The following is a 23,843-nucleotide window of genomic DNA, read 5'->3' as shown; positions in this document are numbered from 1 at the left end:
GGGAGAGAGATAAGTCTCTGAGAAGCCCACAAAGTAGTAATATGATAGAGATTGCCAATGGGTAGATTCTTAGTTTAATACATTGATTTTGCTAACTAGTTTTTATATCGGAGAAGTGATAATACTGTTAAAATAGCAATATTGAAAATTGTACAAACTATAAATTTGTGCTCCCTTTTAAATTTCAGTTTACTGGGAAAAAATCTCCAACTGTTCTACAAAAGTTCTGACGCTAGGCATATATAATTTTAAAAGAAATGAAATAAAAATGATACTTGAATACAGATGTAAAGTTTATATGGTTCATCCAATATACATGCATTTCAGTAAAGCTCAAACCTGTGAATGAAGAAGCAGGAAGAGAACTCAGACAAGGAGGCTTCAGAGTGCCATAATTATGCTGTGTAGGGGACATCATACTTGTAGCTTCAATGTCTTTTTATTCATTCATTCATTCATTCATTTATATATATATATATTTGTTTATTTATTTGTTTGTTTATTTTTAACCCTTAACTTCTGTGTATTGGCTCCAAGGCAGAAGAGTAGTAAGGGTGGGCAATGGGGGTCAAGTGACTTGCCCAGGGTCACACAGCTGGGAAATGTCTGAGGCCAGATTTGAGTCTTTTTCTTTTAAAGCAATGTGGTGATAGTAGATAAAGCATTGGATGTGGAGTCATGATAACTTAGGCTCAAATTCTACCTCAGACATACTTTTGTGACCATGGACAAGTCAACTAATCTCTACGAACATAATTTTCCACTTCTTTAAAAAGTGGAGGCTAAACTAGATGACCTTTAAACATCTGGGCTAGCTCTAAATTGATGATTTGGGAGTAAATGGAAGCAAGATTCATCATCAGTATTGTCTCAGAGGAACAATGCATTCTGGTAAAAACAATATATAGAATTTTGGTGAAGCATTTGGGAAAGAATGAATAGAAGAAGCCACAAATGCCTTCTACTGAGTCTATGAAATGATTCATTCCCTAAGCTACATAGTCATTTCACTTTGTTATGTCATAGACCAAGTATGAGAAAAAGAGCTTCAAAACTTTTTTCTGATCTGTGGGTCTATCTGTGTTCTTGAAGCACTTTTTGTCCTTTTCATGGAGTCTAGTTTCCAAGGATAATGTCTATCAATAACAGAGAATTATGAGCTGACATTAATAAGAGGCATAGCCTGGTCAAATATAACGAGGTTCCAATAGTATGGATAATAACTCCTCTAAAGAAGGCATGTGAAGTAGAAGTCACATTATTCAAAGTTATAATTATATAAAATATCTTAATTGATTCTAGCTCAATGGAAATAATGCCATAACTTTAGGGATTCATTATTTGCACTGACTGGGTCCTTGCTGTACCATTTCTGAGTTTTGGGTGATGTATATTTAACACATAAATTTTTGGAAGAAAACTTGATTTGAGTACTGAATTTAGAATCAGATGACCTAGATTCCAATCTTAGCTCTGTTACATATTACTTGTATAACTCCTATGTAATGATTTTATTTTTCTCTGACTCAGTTTACTCATACAAAAAATGAGGGGGTTATATACTAGGTGACCTCAAAGGTACTTTCTATTTCTACAATCTAGGATCCTATTTTAGCTCAGTGTTTAGCTAGATAGTGCTTGGATGAGGCCACAGGGGCTCATGATCCACCCTTCACCTTCCACTGTAGTTTGCGCACTGTTGAGATGTGGTGAAACTAGACTTCTCAGTAGTGGTAGTAAGCTCCCACTTCTCACAATCATTGGCTCTTAAATACATCCTTCCCCTGATTCCAGATACCATTCTCTTTTTGTCTTTGATCTAAGATTTCCCCAAAATTGAGGAAGGAGTAAAAGAAAGGTCTAATGAATCTTATGAATCAGGTATAAGATGGGTCATTTTATTACCACAATAGACTATCATGATAAATATAAGAATCTTTAATAGAATAATTTTAACAGGATTCAGAAAGTAAAATCAAAGCCTGGTTACACTCTGTTGGGGTACAGAAGGTGAATGAAATTATATATTGAACTTCAGCAGGTTCAATAGAGTTTGGCAATTCTTCTAAATCGCCATTTCACTTTTCATGTGTACTTAGCAAGGTCTAGTCAAGTGCCAAATAATCATGCCTCTATTTCCGTATTCTTTTCTTGGTACCAATCTGCTAGTGACACAATTTGATGACTCCATTGGATATTTAAGCTGTTGCCTTAATAGCCTTCCAGGTCTTCAAGATCTTCTGAAACTCACAACGTTCACAGGACTTGCTGCTCAATCACATATTTGGGTAAGGAAACGTAAGAAAAAGGAAGCTTCCTCATGATAGGCACAGGGTTGCCTGGGTAGATTATGTGTTCAGGACACTCTAAGGGGTTGGGTAGGGGCTAAGGATTCCATGTTGCCCTCTTACCCCCAACCCAACTCTTAGAATAGTCCTCATACTATGATCCAGAAAAGAAAAGGAACCTGAGAGTCAGTTACCCATCAGAGTTTTGGCTCAGCAACCAATCGGGGATGCAACCCAGTGATGAGTCATACTTAGCTGGAAGCAGGCTGGCTCAAGTTTCCCTGTGGTCTCTAGGAATGGGGGTTGAGCATGCTCCAAAGAGTGGGGTAAGGCACCCAATTCAATATGAGTTTAACTCTTGGCATCATTTTTTTCTCCATGTGTATCTTTTGATACATAGCACAATTCTTATTCCTTAAACATGCCAGTATTGCTTCCAAAAAGTACAGTGGCTATTGGGCAATTTTCCTTTAAACTTGCTTAACAAATTAACATTTTTCTGCCTTTTCTTTGGGATATGACCAAGGAAATTAGAAAAAAAATACTATTCTAAGGAGAAGATCCATTCACTTATTACCTGGAAAATAAGACCTTTTTATTATGATTATGAAACCTTTCTTTTTTGCATCAAATAATTTTTTGTTTTAACCTTGTTCCACCTAAAAATCACTAGTGCTTTTAAAGAGAAGTTTGGCCAGTCTTCAGTCTAACTTTAACTGGAGGGATTTAATTGAAATCATCTGGGTCAGTGTCTTCATCAGACAGATCTATAAAAATGGCAATTCAGAGGCTACATATTTAATCTCACCTTAGCAGAAGAGAGAAGAGTTATCTAGAAATTTATAAAGATAAAGATTTGATTCAGAATGAAGGACCATGGAAGGTTTTTTTTTATTTTAAAAAATAGTCTAAGCACAAAAGGTTAGGAAGGGCTGAAAGCAGGGATGTGCTGACAAATGTTTATGAATTTGCTTGGGATGGAGTGGCTTAGTAGATAGAGAGCCAGGCCTGAAGACAGGAAATCCTAGATTCAAATGTGACCTCAGACACTTCCTAGCTGTGTGATCCTGGGCAAGTCACTTAACCCCAGTTGCCTATCCCTTACAGCTTTTCTGCCTTGGAAATGATATTAATTCTAAGATAGAAGGTAAAGGTTTTTTTTAATCTGCTTAGAAGATATTTTTTCTTTTTATTTATTAAATAAAATATTAAATAAAATATATTTATTCTGCTTTATTAACATTTTCTCTATTAGCTTATTAAGCCTAGGCAATCAACAAAACAGTAAATCAATCCCTGATTTTGAATGTTTGCTTGTTTCAGATATGCAAATGATTACACTGAAAATTAAAGTCCTCTATGATTTCAGCTGACTACAGCACAATTTTGGATCTTGGCTAAAAAAAGGCCACACAGGTCATCTAACCAAAGTCCTCATGTGCAAAGACAATGTAATTATCATTGCTTTATGAGCTTGTTACATAAAAAGGTCAGATAGAATATTGAATGACAAATGCTATCAAAAGTATGGCAAGAATAATGATTGACATTTGTATAATCACAGTTATATATACACTTTTAAGATGTAGTTAATCAAACCTATAATGCTTACCTCAAAGGGTTATGGAGGCTCAAATGAAATGTTAGGCAAACAACATTCTCAGCTACAAATTAGTAATTATCATTATTATTTGCTCTTATCAATCTCATTGCTATGTACATAGTAAAAAAATAAATAAAATAATAAACTCCAGGGCTCCTTACTACCTCCAGGATCAAATATAAAATCCTCTTTGGCTTTTTTTTTTTTTAAACCCTTGTACTTCGGTGTATTGTCTCATAGGTGGAAGATTGGTAAGGGTGGGCAATGGTGGTCAAGTGACTTGCCCAGGGTCACACAGCTGGGAAGGGCTCTTTGGCTTTTAAAGTGCTTTATGTCTGTCTCTTTTCCTATCTTTCCATTTTTCTTATACCATTCTTTCCTCCAATTATACTTTAATTCAGGGGTCGGCAACCTTTTTGGCCATGATAGCCATAAACGCCACATTTTTAAAATGTAATTTCGTGAGAGCCGTGCAGTGCTCACAGTGCACTCCTGTAACAGCGCCTGAAAACAAATTGATTTATGGCTCCTGCAGAAAGAGCCATACTTTGCCAACCCCTGCTTTAATTCAATGGCATGTGTTTCCTAATTGTTCTTCAAACAAGATATGCCATGTCTTGATGATAGTACTATTTATTGGCTGTCCCCTGTGACTGGAATTCTTTCCCTTTTGTCTCTGCTTCCTGGCACCCTTCAGATCTCAGTTGAAGTCTTACTTTCTACAAGTCCCACTTTCCTAGACCTTAATCTGAACACCCCCTTTCTGAGACTATCTCCGATTTATTCCATATATATCTTGTTTATACATAGTTGTTTGCATGTTGTCTCCCATCGCCCTCATCAGACTTTGAGTTTCTTGAGAGCAGGATTTTTTTTTTGCCTTTCTCTATATTTCTAGTGCTTAGCACAGTGTCTGCACATAGCAGGTATTCAATAAATGCATGTTGACTCACTTGATCTCAGTATTCTACAGACACATTCATCTTAGCATAGCCTAACCTTTTTATTCCTCAGGGTTTCCCCTTGTCTTTCTCTACTTCTATTAACGACAGGACCAGTCTCCTAGTACTTAGGCTTCATTCCTTCAACTCATTTCTGATGCTTCCTCTTTCCCTCTACCATCCATCTCTCATTCCAGTTGATTCCTCTTTCCAAATGTCTTTCCCATCTGTCTCTTCTGCAAATACTCTAATCAGGCCCTATTACCTCATGTCTGAACTATTGCACTAACCTCAATCCTGCCTACACACCACTGAGAGATAAATCTTCCCGAAGTACTCCTTTGATCCTGTCACTTCCTTGCTCAAGATTCCTTAATGGTTGCACATTGCTAACAGGATGAAATCCAAACTCTTTAACCTGGTGTTTTAAGCCTCTACACAGTCTGATCCCAATTTTCCTTCCCAGCCTTATCTAACAATAAATTCTAAGTGAAAAAGCCACTCTACTCACTGTTCCTTTAAATGCACCTTGAATTTTTAGAGTTCCATGTAGCTCCCTTTTCCTCTGTCATGATCTGACTCTTCTTCAAGACTTAGACTGAATGAAATCTCTTATGGGAAAACTGGCTTAAACACTCCATTTTAAAGTATCCACACAACCCTCAAATACTTGAAAAAGAGGAAGAGATGGAGTTGGAAAAGCATTCCACACCATGAACTAGAAGGCTTAAATTCCATTCATGAACCCTCCTTTTATTAGCCATGCATTCCTGGGCAAGTTTATTCATCTATAAAATGGGGAGATGACATATTTTGCCTGTCTCACAAGCTGTGAAGATCAAAAGATATAATATCTACAGAAGTTTAAGGCATTATGAATTCAACAAACATTTATTAAAAGGCTACTATGGGGAGGGGGTGCTAAAGGTACAGTGGATAGAGCACTAAGCTCCTCTTTCTGATTTAAAATCTGCCCTCAAACATTTATCCTATGTATGACCCTGGGTAAGTTACTTAACCCTGTTTTCCTCAGTTCCTCATCTGTAAAATGAGAAAAAGAAGGAAAAGGCAAACCACTCCAGCCTTTACTAAGAAAACCCTCAACAAGGACCCAACTTAAAGGACAAAATGACAACAACCTTGGGGGGGGGCAGATTGTGACATTGTCTGACTTTCATTTTGGAAGGGTCAACTTGAAAGCTGAATGGAGGATGGCTAAGGATGGGGAAAACCTGAAGCAGGGAAATAAAGCTTCAGGCTACTGTAATACTCTAAGCTGAATGAGGGTGATGAGAGCCAAAACCCATCTTGGAAGAGATGTCAGAGGAGAGAAAGGGATATATGCAAAAAAAAAATGTTAAGAGGATAGAATGTCCAGTAGGCAGTCAGAGACATAAACGCCACAAGGGAAGATTTTATTTTTAAATGGGAAGTGGAGTGTAGCCTTTTTGAGAAAGGAGAATAGCTCTTTAGAAAACTTTGAAGAAGCAAATGACTAGGACATTCTTGATTTTGTGGTTTTTTAACATGGTAATGAACAGAAGAAAAAAAATGATCACTTGGAATTCTCCATGGAATTGGGATTTAGAAACAATAAAACAACCATCTGTGAATGTTATACTTTCACGGGGACAAGGCTGGCCAGGAGAGTTGGGACCAGAAATCTAACTTCCAGGAAAGGTTATGGGAGAATAGGATTTATACGAAGGTGCTTTATAAGCTTTTTCTGTGTCATGGACCCCTTTGGTAACCTGGTGAAATTTATGGGACAGTTTCTCAGAATGATGTATTTAAATGAAAAAAAAAATACATAGGATTACAAAGCAAACCAAACAAACTCAAATACATTTCCCAAAATATTTTGCTTAATCTAAAAAACCCTACAAAAACAAAATCTTTTAATAGACTCCTAGCTAAGCCTATCTGATTTAGGTGGGACCTAAAAGATACCTACATCCATTACCTCATTTTATAGGTGAAGGAACTGGGGGCCCAGAGAATTAAAGTGTCCTGCTCTAAATCAAATTTACCATAAAAAGCAGAGCCAAGATTGGATTAAAACTCCAAATCCTATGACTCCAAACCCAGAACTTGAATATTACACCAACCAGTATAGCAGATCCTGTAGATTTAGGTAGAGGAGGGCTAATTACATTAGCTTGCATTTATAGAGCATTTTGAGGAATTATTCTTCTCAAACAACCTATAAAAAAAGCATTGGAAAAATTTAAATACCTATTTTTTTTCAGATGAAGGAATGATTTGGCTAAGGCCAAAATGAAAGTAAAATAAACAGAGGACTTGAACTCAAGCCAGGTGTTCTGATTTGAAGTTCAGTGTCCTTGCATTAAACTACCTTGATGTTTTTGAAGTTCAGGGAGGACAATAAGGCAAGATGAAGTAGAGAAAAATAAATCCAGAGGTCAAAGGGCATGAAAAATCAGCAAGAGCTATATCCATGAGCAGGTTAGGAAAACTCTGCTGACTATCTACTTGAAACATGTTTTGAAGCCATCTATTTTTCAGTTTTTTTCCATCTTCAGACTAAAGGACTATGAATTCTTTCTTTTTTCTTCATAGTTTTTTGTTGTTGTTATTCATTCCATAGATGCCAAGTTCCTTTCTCTTTTGTACTTCTCTGAATCCTCCAGATTTTCCTTATCTCTTTTAAGATTCCTGGACCAGGCAGAGACATTCACACAGTTAACAATGATATCAGTCTTAAAATAAAGGGATTCTTATACATATTTTCTTATGTTTTTGCTGTTGTTTGTCTCTCTCTGGACAGTTTCTTCTGTTATTAATCATTTCAATCTGGTAATTTTATATTAGGCCATATTGGTGAAAATAATTGGGTTATCTTTTTCTAAGCACTAACACTAATTTTGTATACTGTATCTGTAATTTGTTCTTCTCTTGGAAAACTGCCAGGTTTTATCTTTACATATCAGTCTATTGGCACATGCCAATCCCTAAAAAATGTATTTTGGACTAGAAGAGAAAGTAGGCTAGAATATGTTAAGTGACATACAATTTCAACTTTATTTAAACATGGATAATAACAGGAAGCACCTGGGAAAGGCAGGGCATCTCCAAGGAACCTTTCCCTTTAAGAGAAAATTTCCACAAAGAACTCAAAAAAGTTTAGAAATTGTACAGTGTTCAAATTTTTATGAATTTATAAGTCTCCTTATTGGGGGCCAGGAGTCGGGGAAAAAGAAATGATCATGAGACAATAAAACTTTTATTTTATACTGATTTAAAGTCAAACACTTTCTTTTAAGGAGTGATGAAATTTGCTCCCTGGATTGATGAGACTCTTTGTCAAGCATGGGACTTGTCTGGGGGACTAGAATGGAAACTTCTTGGGTAGTTTGCAAAAAGTCTCAGATTAGGAGTTAGAGATTCTGAGTTCAAATCCTGATTTTTGCCTTCATTTCATTATTTGTAAAGGGAGAGAGTGGGGTTAAATGACCCTTTCAGCTGTTCTGAATTCTAGTCCAGTATGGTGGGTCTGCTGAAAGCCAGAAAATGGTAAATTCTTATCTGCTAAAGCTGATCTTAGATCTCACTCACCAGAGCAAAAGAGTAGCCAGTCTCTACTAGCCCTTTCCCTCCTCCCATTTTCACTCCCCTCCCCAAGTATTCAGAATTGCTTCCCTGGGTCCAGGCAGATCTGCGTGCGCTGCTACACGTAGCTGCAGCCAGCTCTTTAAATAGTGTCCGCATTGAGCAAACACGACCCAGACAGGGGGAATGGAAAGTGAATGGGAAGGAGACAGACAGATGCCCCACACCCACCCACCCCCCAACCGCCAGCCCGCCCAGGCTAGCACCCGGAGAAACTTACACAGACTCTTCAGTGTCAGTCCGCAGCCAAAAGCGGGGAGGGAGGAGGTGGAACCGGACTGGAAGAGGGAGGGGAAAAAGAGAGGATGGGTAAGCCAGGCTCTGACCCCTCCCATCCCCGCCTGGGAAAGTTATAAGTCACTCTCCTACTGCGTATAGGGAGGTTCGAAGTTACCCTTTTGCCCGTAACTCCGGGGAAGTTTGGGAGAGGTATTTCTACCTTCTGCAGACAGGCCTGAGCCATTTGCCTCTAAATTCTCGCACCCCGACCCTATCTTTCACTCCCCCTTCCCACTCTGCTTCCCTCCTCTCTCGGCTCCTGGTCCTAGTAGGGGAGGTCAACGCTTGCAGCCTGCTTATAGTGCCCCACCCAGAGGCTGAACAGCTGGACTCCCGCAGCTGTCAGACCCGGGACCTGAGGACCTGGGGGTGGGGTGGGGGACATTGTCTCGCGAGAAGTACGCCAGAGGAGGGGAGTTGGGGGGCGTAGGAGAGCTCCCGGGCTGCTCCGGCTGCTCCTTGTAGACCCAAGCTGGATCTCTCTCTTGAGGGGCGAAGATGGCGAGAGACAAGCTGAAGCCCCCCATCCTCCTTTTGGCGCTCTCCTTACACTTTGTGAAGTCCTGCGCGGCTGCGGAAGCCCAGAAGCCGTCCATCATCCCCACAGGTGAGCGCTCCCTACCTTCCCGGGGAGAGGGGGTGCTCATGCATACACCTCCCTTACCGCCTCAGCCTCAGGGTCTAACTGGGCTGCTGCTGCGGGGCTGCTTAAAAGGGATCACTCTTCTGGCGCCCCGTGGTTTGGTTTCACTGTCCAGGAGATGTATGCGTCCCCCTCCTTGGGTCTCTGTTTGCTTTTGGGAAGCCTGGTCAGCTGCACATCTTGTAGCTGAAAGTTAAATGCCTAAACGATTACCAGCTTTGCCTTGAAGATTTCTTCCTATGAACTACAGCTGGGAGGCTTTTCACCAGTCTCACTGTCCCCAGGACGCACATGCCTCTTGGTCCATTCCTCCTCTGTCTGCTTCGTCTGCTTTCTTTTTTGTTTCTCAATTTTCGTGCAGCAAACCCCCTTTTATCCTTATTGTATACATCTGGCCCAGCCTGGAGGACTTAAACTTGGAGATCAATGGGCTGATTGATGGTGACACATTCCTACCCGCGCCCCAGGAAGCAGCCCGTAACACTTACCTCTTGCCAAGAACAACCCTCTCCACAGTGCTTGTTTTCTGTAAGACTGCCTTGCTTCCCACCACCTAGCCTCCGCGGTTTCTCTCCTTGGGGACCGAGTTGGCTGGAATAGAGACTTTCTCTCCACCCCCTTCCTCCCTTCGACCTTTATTTTATTTCTTCCTCCAAGCCTTAAATAGTAGCTTGCTTCTTCTCTTCTCTTCTCTTCTCTTCTCTTCTCTTCTCTTCTCTTCTCTTCTCTTCTCTTCTCTTCTCTTCTCTTCTCTTCTCTTCTCTTCTCTTCTCTTCTCTTCTCTTCTCTTCTCTTCTCTTCTCTTCTCTTCTCTTCTCTTCCCCCCCCAACTTTTTCCTTCCCCTTCTCCCTGTTTCTTTCTCTTTCTGTCTCCCCCTTTCTCCTCCCTCTGCCTACTGCTATCCTTGTTCACAGGAGCTGGACTACAAGCGAGGGATCCAGTCCAGTGCATGTAAAACAAAACTTTTTGCATTCATCCAGTTTAAAGGGAAGCGCCCAACACATGTTTGTCAAAACATGTCCCTGTGCCATTTGTTGGCAATGTGAAAACGGCGGAATTCCCTGCCTTTTCTGCAGTGCCTCCAGACTCCAACTTTGAACTGTTATCCATTTCTGAAATTAGATCTCGTTTTAAAATACTCCTCAGCTACACTGATTTTTTAAAAATCTGGTAATAATTTTTGGACCACTCTTTTATGGAAGTTAATAAGGGCCCTTGTCTGCTGAAGCCATCTTTAAACAGGAGGAAGGAAATTACAATTTCAGGGTTGGATTTAGTAGGTGCTAGGTAGTATTGGGGCTAATTCAGGTTGCGATCACTTTTTGTTCATTTGCAAAGGATGTTGAAGACATGAATGAACTAAACTGTTCGACTTTCTGCATTCCTGATCCACAGTAAGATCTTTGTTAGCCCTGAGGGAGTCTAGCTTTCCACTGAGAGCTTTTTGGGCTCAGAAACCCCCCTCCCTCTTTTCCCACTTGGCACTTGTATGTGGCAATTTCTAATTAGGTTCCTTAGCTTCTCATGGCTCCTGTAATTCTTAAGTTTTCATGTGAAAGTATATCAGTGTTAAACCTGAAAGATTGACCTTCAGCCATTCAGATACATTATATCAAAACTAGTTTGAGAGTGAACTACTTTACAGAATCACAAATTTATAACACATTCAAACTGTACACAATAAACTTATTGCATGTATTTTATCACTTTTTATTGTCTCTTTACCTTTTGTGTATGTACACATGTATATGTATATATGTAAATAAATTTGGGTTAGATATTGATTCTAAATATAATGTCCTATGATTCTATAGTATATGTGTATATATTTTATACATATAAATACATATATTCATATATATTACAATTCTGGGTTTTTTGTAATACATCAATTTGTTGTTCATGAGTTTATGGGTATGGCCAGAATTAATCTCTTTTCCCCTAATCTTGTCCTCTACTTTCCTTTTCCCCTACCCTCAGTTAACTCCTACATAATAATTATTGCAACTTCTAGGTTCTAGGTACTAAGCATACCCTTTACAATTGCTTTTTCATTTAGTCCTCAAGACAACCTTGGGAGATAGGTGCTAGTATTATTCCCATTTTACAAATGATGAAACTAAGGTAAAAAGGCGGTAAATAACTTTAGAATAGTCATAGGAGATCAGATTTCAATTCAGATTTTCCTAATTCCAGATTGGCAGCAAAATTGTTAACATACTTCATAGAAACACCCAAATATTTTAATACCACTATGATAGCTAATTAATTTGCATTATGTTAGAAACTCAGAGCAAGGGAATTTCAGATATGAGGGTTTTCCAAAAATAATGAAGGTATTTTGAACACGATAAAAAACTCCTTTTATTGAGTTTATTGAGAAAATTAAATGATGGTTCGACATTTAAGAAAAAAATAATTCTATGAATCACAGTTTGTAGCAGTAGGTAGTGCTAAAAGTAAATGTTTCATCTGAACCCCTGTATTATATTAGTACTAACTAAATGAAGTATAACAAAAAATTTACACTGATACAATAGGTACAAGAACCTCCTGGGACATTTTAGTGTGCATTATTAGATGAGAGCTAAGAAGTTATATAGATATAGCAATTGTACTTCTTTCTTGACTCACAATGGGATTAATCCTAAGTCTTGAATATAGAATAGGCCCCAAATAGGTATAATGATTTCCTCTTTTTCCTTTTTGGATCGCTCAAGCCACTCTCAAACTTACTTTAATTATCTTTTATCTGTAAAATAAAGGAGTTGAGTTAGATGTTACTTCTAATTGTAATGTTCTATCTTTCATGGGAAAGATAAGAGAAATAGTTTTTTTAAAACATGTGCTATCCATTCCACCACCCCCATTCTATTAATGTATTGTTTTATATAAAGTCCATTATAGAGGAGTCCTCTACCTCCTTATTTCAATGCCTTGAGCTCCTGACTGATGGTTTGAGTAGTTTTGTGTTATATTTACAGGAAGTTTTGTGATTTTTATGAAAGATTTTGTATTTTTCCTGTTCTGTCCAACTCTGTTCTATTGTATTTTCTTTATGGAAAAAATCTAAACAATTTTAGTTGTCTATCTGGAGTCAGTGCTGGATTTGAAGGAATTAAGATGGGTTCCAGGCTTATGTCAGACTTTTACTCATTGTGTTGCCCTTGAAATCACCAAATTTTTCTCCACCTCACTTTACTCACTAATAGAATGTCTTTGATAACAAATGATTCTCTTTATAGGATTGTCTTTGAGAATCAAATAAAATAATGTTTGTGAGGTGCTTTATAAAATTTAAAATATTAGGTAAATGTTGGTTATTATGAATACTGTAAATAACCAATGGTAATATTTTATTCCGGAATTTTTTTAATAAATGTGTTACATAAAGAATGAATTTCTGGCGCCATTTTGTTTAGTGTTTTTCTAGGTAGTCTTCCAGTGGGTCAGTTTCTGCTTCCATCTTTCTTGTTCTCCGGATTTTTCTTGAAGAGAGAAGGAAAGGACATTTATTTGCTTTATTCAAACAAAGCATTTATTAAAGCATTATCTTATCTCCTGTATTCTGGGTCACCATGTATATTCACTGACAATCATCTTGACTTTGTCATGAAGGATCTTTTGATATTTAGAATGATTAGAGCAGAAATGGAAAGAAGTTTCAGACATTTCTGTCAAATCAACTTTGATATATGATGTGGTATACTTAGAGTCATAGAACCATAGGCATTTAAAGCTAAAGTTATCTTAAAGATCATTGAACCTAAGTTCTTTGAGAAGGAAGAAAGGGAAGGCTTGCCCAAACCCACTAATGAAAACTGGCAATTAAGATTTGAGGGGTACCAATGAGATGCAAGGAGATTTGGAGAGTATTTCATGTTTTAGTGCCCACCCACTGAATGGGCTGAATGAATTTGTCATGCAGCCAAATGGGAGGAACTCCTAGCCCTAGTTTGCTGGCCCAGGCTATGGCCACGTCACCAAACTTTGTCCTCAGACTTTTTTCTTGATGGAGGGCAATATGACATACCAATCTATTCTGTCAGCCTGAAACACGGGAATAGAGACAGTCTTTAATGAATTGCAATTGGTACAGTAATTCCTTTCTGAAATTAAACTCCTCAATTAGACCCTTCTTAGAGCCCCTGATTCTGGATATCTCAATCATTTTAGTGGGGATATGAGAATGAAGAACAAAAGGGGCAAATCATAGAACAAATGGCACCAAGTTAAACTTAGGCAAAATTCAGTTAATGGAAGAAAATTGGAGTTTAGAAAAATAACTCTTGAGCTGTTATTCTTAAACTTCCATGTCTGTTGCTGTTTTGGGAGAAAAATTGAGTAGTAGTGATCTAGACAGTAGCATTCTGGCTCTGGGCAATCAGAAGGCCTGTTTTTCATTTTGGGCTTTTCCAGTGCTTCTGATGACTTTCTGCATTCAAACATAGTATCTCTGTTTCCTCTCCTGAAAAGGGAATTTGATGCAAATTTGCTGTTTACTCATGTGTCCCTATTCTTTTCATGATTAAAAGTTTGTAAAAAAAGGCTCAAAGTGTTTATGTCTAATATAATTGGGTTAATTGGGCCACTGGTCTCCACAGCAAGAAAGACCAATTAGTGTATTTTTTCAGTTAAGGCCTTTATTATCACCCTCATAATTAGTGTCAATTGAGTTCTTTTGGGTATTTAGGAGTCAGAAATGTCTTTTAGTAAAAATGTTCCTGAATTTCACACATTATTTAAATCTCATAATCCTGAATTTATTGTAGGGAAAGAACTTCAATCAGTACTATCTGGGTTTATAAGAAAAGTGATTAAAGCCCAGAGTCTTGCTTAATCTAAGAGTTACCCATCCTTAGCCAGAAAACTGTAAACAGCATTCTACTTAATGAACACGTTAATTGTTTTTCCATCTTAACCAGTATTAGTTCTTCTTCTGCCTTTATACATGCTATCCTGCAACACTGACCTTTGTGTTGGTGCTACTGATGTATCCACATTATTGTGTTGTGTAATGATGCTACTTATGTATCCACATGACTTTGTATGGTGGAAGGATGGTTATTGAATTAATGCTGTTTGTAATTCAAATGATCTATTTGTACTTGTATGATATGCATCCCTTTTGTAGCTTTAATGTTTTAGACATTTCATTGCCCTTTTTAGCATCAGTTGAGGAAAGATTGAAAAAGCCGTGGCATATGATTATTATAATAGAATACTATTGTCCCATAAGAAATGACAAACAAGAATATCATACACACACACACAAAAACCCCCAACAAAAAACCTGGAAAGACTTCTCTGAAATGATTCAAAGTGAATTGAGCAGAACGAGATCCAGTAAGAACAATAATATTTGATGATCAACTGTGAATGACAACTATTGTCAACAAGGCAAGGAAGTAGGAGAACTCCAAAGGACTCTTGATGAAAAAGGATATCTACTACCATAGAAGGAACAGATGGAATCTGAATGCAGATTGAGAAATACCATTTTTTATTTCCTCCATGAATTTTCTCCAGTATAAGTGATATGTGTCTTATTCCACAACATGAAAAACAGGGAGATATATATTATATGATAAAAATATGTACAACCTATATCATCTTTACCTGCCTTTTTTGGGAGGGAGATGTATGAGAGGGTCATGAACAAATCATTTAACCATTATGACTCTTCATTTCCTTATCAATAAAATGGCAGTGATAACTAGAATATGAGTCATCATAATCGTTACGAAGTTTAGATATGTAAAATGATTTTCATAGTATGTATGTAAAATGATTTTCATAGGTTAAAGCTTTATTTGAATGTTAGCCATCATTGTTATTACAATAAAATATAGTTTTTCAGTTAGTGACATTTCAGCAGATTATTAGAATAATTCTGGGTAAAGAGTGATTGATGGTTTTTCCTCTTAATTTATGAATGCAATTTAAGCTAAGGTACATATAGCCTTTTACCTGAAATACTTTGTATTTGTGTGTGTGAGTATATGTGTGTGTGCACAGATAGTTATATATATGTGTACATATATATGTATATATACACACACTCATGTAATTATATATTTATTGTATATTTAATAAAGAAAAATAAAAAAGAGTTTTCAGGAGAGTAATGTAGTCCAGAAAAAAATTGCTAGCAGTTTCAGTTCTAAAGGGATACTTTGTCTATAGATCACTTATATAAGAATAAGAAACCTGAAGGGAAAAAATTTGGAAGTCTTTATAAGGATGAAGGGTAGAAGAAAATGGTGGTAGAAGGGCTCATTCTTAGAATGTTTTTCAAGTTACAGAGCAAAGCACAAATTTCAGGTTTCTTCATTCTTCTTTGGTTCCTGTTGTACTACTGTAATGTTAAATGATTGCTAAATTCTTCCAAACTAAGATGATTCAACAATAGGATCATGGAGAGTCACCATCATCATACATTAATTAAGTGACTTACTATGTGTTAGATTCACAAAATAGAGAGAAACATCAGAAACAATCTGTCCTTTGTACTGTTAGGGTTCAAATGGGTGGCCACCAGAGGAACACACGAGACAATGCAATCAAAGCAGGAGAAAGCTTTATTGCCAGTGCGTGCTGGGGGAACTCAGCAAGAGAATCCCAAGTGGTGCATTCAAAGGAGGGAATATATATGTTTCAAGGGCTAGGGTATAGGTGCCTGTGTCTTAGGGTTAGCTAATAGCTAGACAGTGGGAGTAGGGATGTTTCCAGGTGCCACAGGATATGATTCTTAATCTTCAAGGCTGTCCTGTCTAGGGAGGAGTGGTGTCCCTGGGACTGTGAGCTCCAGATAACTGCCCTGCTGAGCAGAGCATGACGCTATCAAAACCCCCCTGCTTAACAGGGTATGATGCTGTCAAGCTGTTAGTTATGGGTCTCAGCTTTTTGGCTACAACATTACTTTACATCAGGGATTCATAACCTGGAATCTTAAACTTACTTTTAAAAATTTAGAAAATTCTTTTTAAAAATAAAAATTTATTTCCTTTGTAATCTTATGTAGTTTATCTTATACATTTAGAAACATTATTTTGAGAAGGGGTTCATAGGCTACACCAGAAAACCGAAGGAGTTGTCTGTGAGAAAAAAAAAATTAATAACCTATTGCTTAGAGTTGTACAATCAGAGTCTTTACTAGGGATAAGGAAATTTCATTTTTGTTTTAATTTAGAAAGAAAATGACATGTTAATTATATTTTCCCCCAGTTAAACTGTGAGCTTCAATAAGATAGGGACCACATCTTAATCATTCTTGTATTTTCCCCCGGAATCAAAACATCAAGATGGAATAATAGAGTGGAACAATACTGGTATATGGCCTGGAGTCTAATCTGTGTGACTGATAAGTTTACTGTTTATTTACCAGGCTACACTCCCCCATAAATCAAGATAGGTTTTTCCCCTAAGACATATAATAAAACTGTCCTTACCTGGGAGACTCTTGTCACACTGATATGGGTTCCCGGTCACCTAAGAGCATTAAATGTCCCATTCACTTGGACTTTAGGTCTTGCCATGCTGACCAGATGAGTTTCCATGTAAGAGATTAAAGGAGAAGAGGGGGCAGTGCCTATTCCAGCTAAGCACTGGACTAGCCTTTTTGAATATTATTTCTTTTTTATGACTAAATAAGCCTCCTTTTGTTAACTGTGCCTCATTTCTGATATCAACCTGATATCAACTAATAGAATACAAGACTTTCTGGCCCTTAACAGTGACCTTGGACAAATCACTTCACTGCTCTTGGTGTTTGTTTCCTCACCTGTAAAAACATATTGACTTAGATACCTCCTTCTCCCTGTGTCCCTCCGGAGCTAGATGGTAGCCATTGTGAAAGTGATTAGTGATGGAATGGCCCTTACTAGAAAATGATTTAATTTGCAGTCTTTGATTAAGTCAGTAAGCATTAAACATTAATTTTATTTACCATGTGTCAGGCATTGTTGTGTGTGTTTGTGCAAATAAAAAAAAAGAAAGACCAACCTTGCTCTCAAGGAGCTTACATTCAGAAAACTAATTTTCTACTAAAATCAAAACAAAACTGAAAAGTCTATATCCTTTGGTAAAAACTCTATGCCTTTAGACAAGGAGTTATTAAACATTTTTTGTCTAATGGATGTACTCCTTTGGCATTCTGGTGGGGCAAGGTGATAAAGACCAGGAAATCACATGCAGAACTAGGAGAGAAATGAAGAATGGATGGCATAGGTACTTCCTCAAAATGATGTTTCTGGGAAGAGTTCAGTAATGGGAGAAGGGAAATGGAATATGAAGGATGATCAGGGTGAGAAGGTCACAAGGGTACAGGGGCTAAGGGAATTTTTGGGCAAACCAGGCAGCTGAGGTTAAGTAGCAAAGTCTGGAGAGTCACAGGAAATAAATACACACTATTCCAAAACAAAGTATAAATATTATGAATACATACACGCATTCATTTATGCATACATATATTCCAAACTTGTACTTTCCTAATAGCTTCAGGGAAATGCTTCCTTCATAACTTGATGAAGAGTTAGAATTGTCCTTCATAGATAAATAAAACTATAAGCAACTTGAGTGAATCCATTAGGACATCAGAGAAGGAAGAGAGATATATTTGAGTTGGATTACCAAAGGCAGTCTTCCAGGTAGGATTTGAGGTACTATCAGAAATGAACATTTGGCTTCAAGTATCTCCTGGACACATACTGGCTGTAAACCACTTAGATTCTCAGTGCTCAAGAGTGGCAATTCTCTTAAGACTAAGATGTAGAAAATGGACTGACTTGTAGGGATTGAGAGAGTTGAGAATTCCTCAATCAAATGATCAGATCACTGGACTACTTGTGTGTTTGTGTGTGTTGAACCTGAAGCTGAAGGCAGAGGACCAAGAAGCAGGGAAACATTTTATGAGAAATCTGATTTCTTTTATAGGAGTTAAATTTTGTTGACTCAAACACTCATTTGTTTCTAACTAGCCCATGACTTAGGTGTTATGAATGACTAGTCAGAAAGGAATGCAGTAAAATTCAGACAATTAATACCTATTCCTCCCTCCCTTCCAATAAAGCTAAATATTTTGGTATGTTGGGAAAAGCTGGTCTTCTGATTGTTATATGAATTGTTACATGTTATATAATTATGTGCTAATGATTATTATATGCTATTAAAATTTGAAGACAGTTAAAAGATCTATTACAATTAAGCACTTTACATCCTGCCTTAGAATTTAATTCATTTGCTTGAATCTTTTCTAATTAGGATCATGATCACGGATCATGATCAATAGCTTTATAGATGTCCTGGATACTTTACCAAATAAAGTTTCTAATGATAATTATTCTATAGATAATCTAGTGATAATTCTAGTAACACTAGGTACTATGTTAAAAAAGAGAGACTTTCTTTGGAAATAGGTCTTTGATGGTAATGTTGCATTTGTTTACAAATATGTCAGGTTATTGAATGTGTTAATTATTTAATATGAATAAAAAAGGAGCTTATAAAATCAACTTTGTAAAGTCTAACAGAAAGCAAATGAGGTCCATTGGGGAGTAGAGTATATATATATATGTATATGTATATATATATTTTTTAAACTTTTTTTTAAACCCTTAACTTCTGTGTATTGGCTCCTATGTGGAAGAGTGGTAAGGGTAGGCAATGGGGGCCAAGTGACTTGCTCAGGGTCACACAGCTGGGAAGTGTCTGAGGCCAGATTTGAACCTAGGACCTCCCATCTCTAGGTCTGACTCTCAATCCACGGAGCTACCCAGCTGCCCCAGGAGTAGAGTATAAAAAGGAGATTGGGGGTGTTCTTTGACTTGGTGCTGTCTTTATTAACAACTTTTTGCCTAGTTTTTCTCCACTCTCCCTATTTTGTAGGTAACTTACTTTGACAGATATGAGAGTCAGAGTCATACCTACTGCACATGGTGGAAGTTGTTAAAGGCTTTTGTGCTGTCAGTTGCCAAACTAATGAAATGCCATCAAGATTTTGCAGAGGGCAGCTTGTGTTATCCAGACAGTAGCAATTCTCTGTGCAGAGCAATGACATTTATGTAGTGTGGATTGGGAAAAGGAGGGAGAAGGCTTATTTTAAAATATATTTTCTATAAATCATTTTAAAGAGGGCAGATAACATGGAAAAGAATGTACACATATATGGAACATGCCTAAGAAAATGTTTGTTTTATATGTATATTTGTGCTGGTTAGTTCTCATTAAGGAATGTTAGGATATAATTTTTAAGCTTGATGAGAAAGAGAGACTTGTATTTAGAGAGTATGGATTATAATCCTAGCTGTCATGTGCAGTAGCATTGTAACCCCAGGTAACCTTTGTTTCCTTATCTGGAAAATAGAGATATAATATTTTTACTGCTTATCTTATAGGGCATAACCAATAAAGTCCCTTATGAACCCAAAGGTTCTCTGTAAGTATATCCACTGACATAATAATATTTACTTCTTCACTAAATAAACTATTAGTTTGGGCCCAGCAAAGCAGCTGAGTTGGGAATCTAAAAATATGTGGCTAACATCAAAACTTAGCCAATTGCAGGGATTTGGCAACAGACACAATCAAACCTCAAAAATAAGCATAAAATATGTTATCACTTGGATTGACAGACTGAAAACGATTATATTATTGCTCTTTGACTTATGGTCATACACTCAGGATGTCAGAGGAAGGATTTGAAGCCAGATTTTTCTGATTGTATGATTGAAAGTCTTGTTCTTTCTCCTTGTTGTATTCTGGCTATTTTCCTAATTGATATACAATAATTAGTATTAAAACTGATTTATGTCTTTATCTTCTCCAAATATGAGAAAAGACTTTCTCATTCTGCAAATAAAGCAGCAGTGATTGTAAATGATTCTCTCTTCTCTCCCCAATTCCACCTTCCCATAAACCCTTGAAATTCCTAATAATATGGTAAATGGATACAGTTGTTTTTTTCAATAGATGTTAATCAAAATTCTATTTACAGTTAAGTTGGTTTCACTATGTTCACTAGTGGTTGGGTGGATATGAGATTTTCAGTTTGACAATAATGAATTCATTGAGGTAAAAGGAGTCTTTAAAAAAAACTTCCTGTAAAAATTATGGAATATGGAGAGTATTCAGTTGATAATGTCAATTCTTTTCATTTCTAGTAGATTAAGTGTAAAATTTTAGATGTATTTAATCTAGCCATATTTTTTTAAATAAGTCCAAAACCTACGAAAATGTTTGATGAACAGTTTGGAGGATGTTTTAAATTAGAAATAGGAGGCCCTTATGAAAGCAGTAGAGTTTGTGGGAGAAAGCAGAGGATAAGTTTGGGGAAGAGGTTAGGATGTTTTCAAGCAGTCTTGAAGGAAAATTACTGGTTGTGCTTATGTATCAACCCAAGGAAACTTGAACTATAATCACCCAACCAACAGCTGTCCCGCCAATGAGGTCAGCTGGAATTCTTTTGGAAAACTGACCATCTTTGTGTATATGCAGACCAAACTGTCTGGGTGGGACTGACAAGAGTTTATACCATTGGATACTGACAGATTTATTGTTATGGACAGTTTGTTGTGTCAGTCAATAAACATTAAGTACTTTACTCTGTGCTGGGCACTGTGAGAAGCACTAAAGACACAAAGGCAGGGAAAAGACAGTTTCTACTTTCAAGGAGTTCAGAGTAATCTGGGAAAGACTACATGTAAACAGTGAATAGAGTGCTGAGACTGAAGTCAGTTATTGACTAGTTATAGAAAGACATAACTTTTAGAGAAGTGAGGTAGGGAGCAGAGGGGATGTAGGGGATTTGGAGATCAGTAGATGCTATTAATTATTTCCCTATGTTGTTCTATTATTCACACTGTGCTAGACCCTGGGGATGCAGAGATACAGAAGAAATGTTCTCTATACTCAAGGAGCTCACAATAAGGTTCTGGCACCATTGAAGAGATGTATACAATGAAAATCCTAAAAACAAAGCAAAACAAAATGTGAAGTAGAACACAACATTGAGCAGCAATGCCTCAGATTTTGGGTAATGCAAGTAATTTAATAATAGAAAATTTATCTTTGTAAATATTTTCCCCTAGGGTTCAATCAGGTAAGCCTCATAATTTATGGCTGAAGTTACTTTGCCATTTTTCTCCAAGAATAGAATTTTTGCATTTTCTTTATTTCCTCAGAGCTCAGTGTTTATATAAGAAAAAACATCTGAATTCTCAACTAATTCTTAGCTGATGGGTTAAAATCACCCTTGAGAGTTGAAGTTATTGAGGTTTTTCCCAGCTTCCTAGTATTTATAGAGGTCAGAGATAGTTAAAAGTGTCCAACCCAAGTAAGAGGGAAGGGCTAGGGTAGATTGGCTCCCCAAGTCTTCTTCAAACCCAGATTTAGGGAATGACGTGTCCTGTCCTGTCTTATTAGTTAAATAATGAATAATATTTAAAAGAAGTTAGAGAATGTTATGCCACTTCATATAATGTCTCTACGTGTATTTAATCTGGTTGTTCAAACAAAAATTCCTGTGGTAGCTTGTGTATAAAGTTATTTCTTCTTGCGGAAATTTACAATGAAGTGTCTGCCTCCATGATATGACTGTAGGCAGGAGGCTCAGTTAACTGAGGTTCAGAGATTTGCAAAGTTTTAAACTCTGAAGCTTTCTCCATGTCTAGTTCTCAAGCCACAATGTCCTTCTGCCTCTAGTCTAATAGAGGAAATAATACAAATATACCAGCACTTATAATACAAAATAATATATGAATTCCATAAGAGGTACACATTGCTATTGAGATTTTCAAGAAGGAATCATTCTTGGCTAGAGAAAAAAGCTGGAGTTCATTAAACCAAACAGACTACAGATTTCATTAAGCTCTGTTGAAATCAAATTCTATCATTCCAACCCAGACGAACAATAATATCTCAAAACTTGCAGGAAGAGTATATCCTTTCTTTCTGTTCTTTTCTTCTTCTTTTTTCCCCCTTATCTCACTCTGTTGATTCCCTGAGGATTTTGACTTTGCAAGGCTGATGGAGCAGCTGAATACAGACAATACAGGCCCAGCTTTGCAATCAGTTTATCCTTATTTTTTTCTATATTTTTTTTCAGGATCAGCTGTTGACTCCTCTTCCAGATTAGGGTGACCCAATTGGCTAGGACACACTGACACCAGTATAGATTTATATGATTGAAAATCAGCCAACGGAATGTGAATTTTATGTTACAAGCATTTGGTTTAAATAGATTTTGTTTATAGTCATTCCCAATCCCTTCCCCACTTTCTGTGAAGCAGTGATAGAGCCCTGGGTAAGTAGTTTTGCTTACTCAGGGAGAAATAAATACTTCTTCCATGGCCTTCAACTGTTCAGTGGGATTGGACTACACTTACATATGAAGACACTGGAGTTCTACACATGGAAAAAAAAGCCAGAGTACTTCCTAGGGAAAGAAAATATTTTAAAATGATAGTATTTTTTTGTATGTTCTTGGAGAGAATTTTTGTTTAGGCCTAAGACCTCCCTTAATTTATCTTCCATCTAGTTTCCCTGTCTTCCTTAAACCCTTTTCTCTTTCCTTGTTGAGCGGAATATTTCTCTTTCCAACTCTGTGTGAATATGAGGGTGCATTCCTTAGAGTTCCATTAAAAGCAGTGTTCATTTATCAGCTGCTCCTTCCCCTTTTCATAAACACATCTGCTTGTACATGCCTTATTACATAAATTAATTTTCCTTAAATTTTCTCTTTCTTTCCTTCCCTCCCTAATGTATTTTTCTCTTTCTTTTTATTTCCCCATTCTTTTAAGATCATCAAGATGTAACAGAATCATTCAGGCCATCTGTCCAATTAGAATTCCTGTCTGACCCCTAATGGTGATAGAGTTTAGAGGGGACACATGTATCATCTCACCATATTTGAATTGCATTTATCCTCATTTATTCTTTATTGTTTGTTCATGTTTCCTATTTCTCTTAACTCCTCTGTTTGAATTTCCAAGTTTTTATGATCTCTGGTCTTTTCATCAGAAATTTTTGAAAGTTCTCTATTTCATTAAAAATTCAATTTTCCCCCTATTTGATTATTCTCAGTTTTTCTAGGTAAACTATTCTTGGCCATAATTCTATTTCCTTTGTTTTCTGGAATATGATACTTCAAGCATGCTTTTTTTTTTAATGGTAGCTTCTAAATCATATGTAATCCTGGCTATGTTGCCTTTTGAATTATTTCTTTCTGGACTATTTTAGTATTTTTTTCTTTGTTTTACAAACTCTGTTTTGGTTAGAATATTTATGAGGACATTCTTTTTGGTGTTTCAGGAGGTATTTATTGAATTTCTTCTATCCCAATTTTCCACTTTATTTCTAAAAGTCCTGGGGAGTTAAAATATTTCTTGAAATATTAAGTCTAGATTCTTTTCTTTCCTTTGTTGTACCTTCCTTCCTTCCTTCCTTCCTTCCTTCCTTCCTT

General features: G+C 36.9%; 1 protein-coding gene across 1 annotated transcript in view; it reads left to right on the top strand.

Annotated features, from left to right (window-relative positions):
* Positions 1-9,202: 9,202 nt before the first annotated feature.
* The window catches only part of PLOD2 (procollagen-lysine,2-oxoglutarate 5-dioxygenase 2), a 111,187-nt gene continuing 96,546 nt past the window's right edge, over positions 9,203-23,843 (top strand). The window contains exon 1 of the mRNA XM_044667613.1: positions 9,203-9,348. Coding sequence (XP_044523548.1) covers positions 9,240-9,348 — 109 coding nt within the window. The 5' untranslated portion in view covers positions 9,203-9,239. The remainder of the gene's footprint in view (positions 9,349-23,843) is intronic.

Source organism: Gracilinanus agilis, chromosome 3 (assembly GCF_016433145.1).
Source record: "Gracilinanus agilis isolate LMUSP501 chromosome 3, AgileGrace, whole genome shotgun sequence".
In the NCBI taxonomy this organism is placed as follows: domain Eukaryota; kingdom Metazoa; phylum Chordata; class Mammalia; order Didelphimorphia; family Didelphidae; genus Gracilinanus; species Gracilinanus agilis.
The sequence above is the reverse complement of the archived record's forward strand: the minus strand, read 5'-3'. Positions and strand labels throughout refer to the sequence as shown.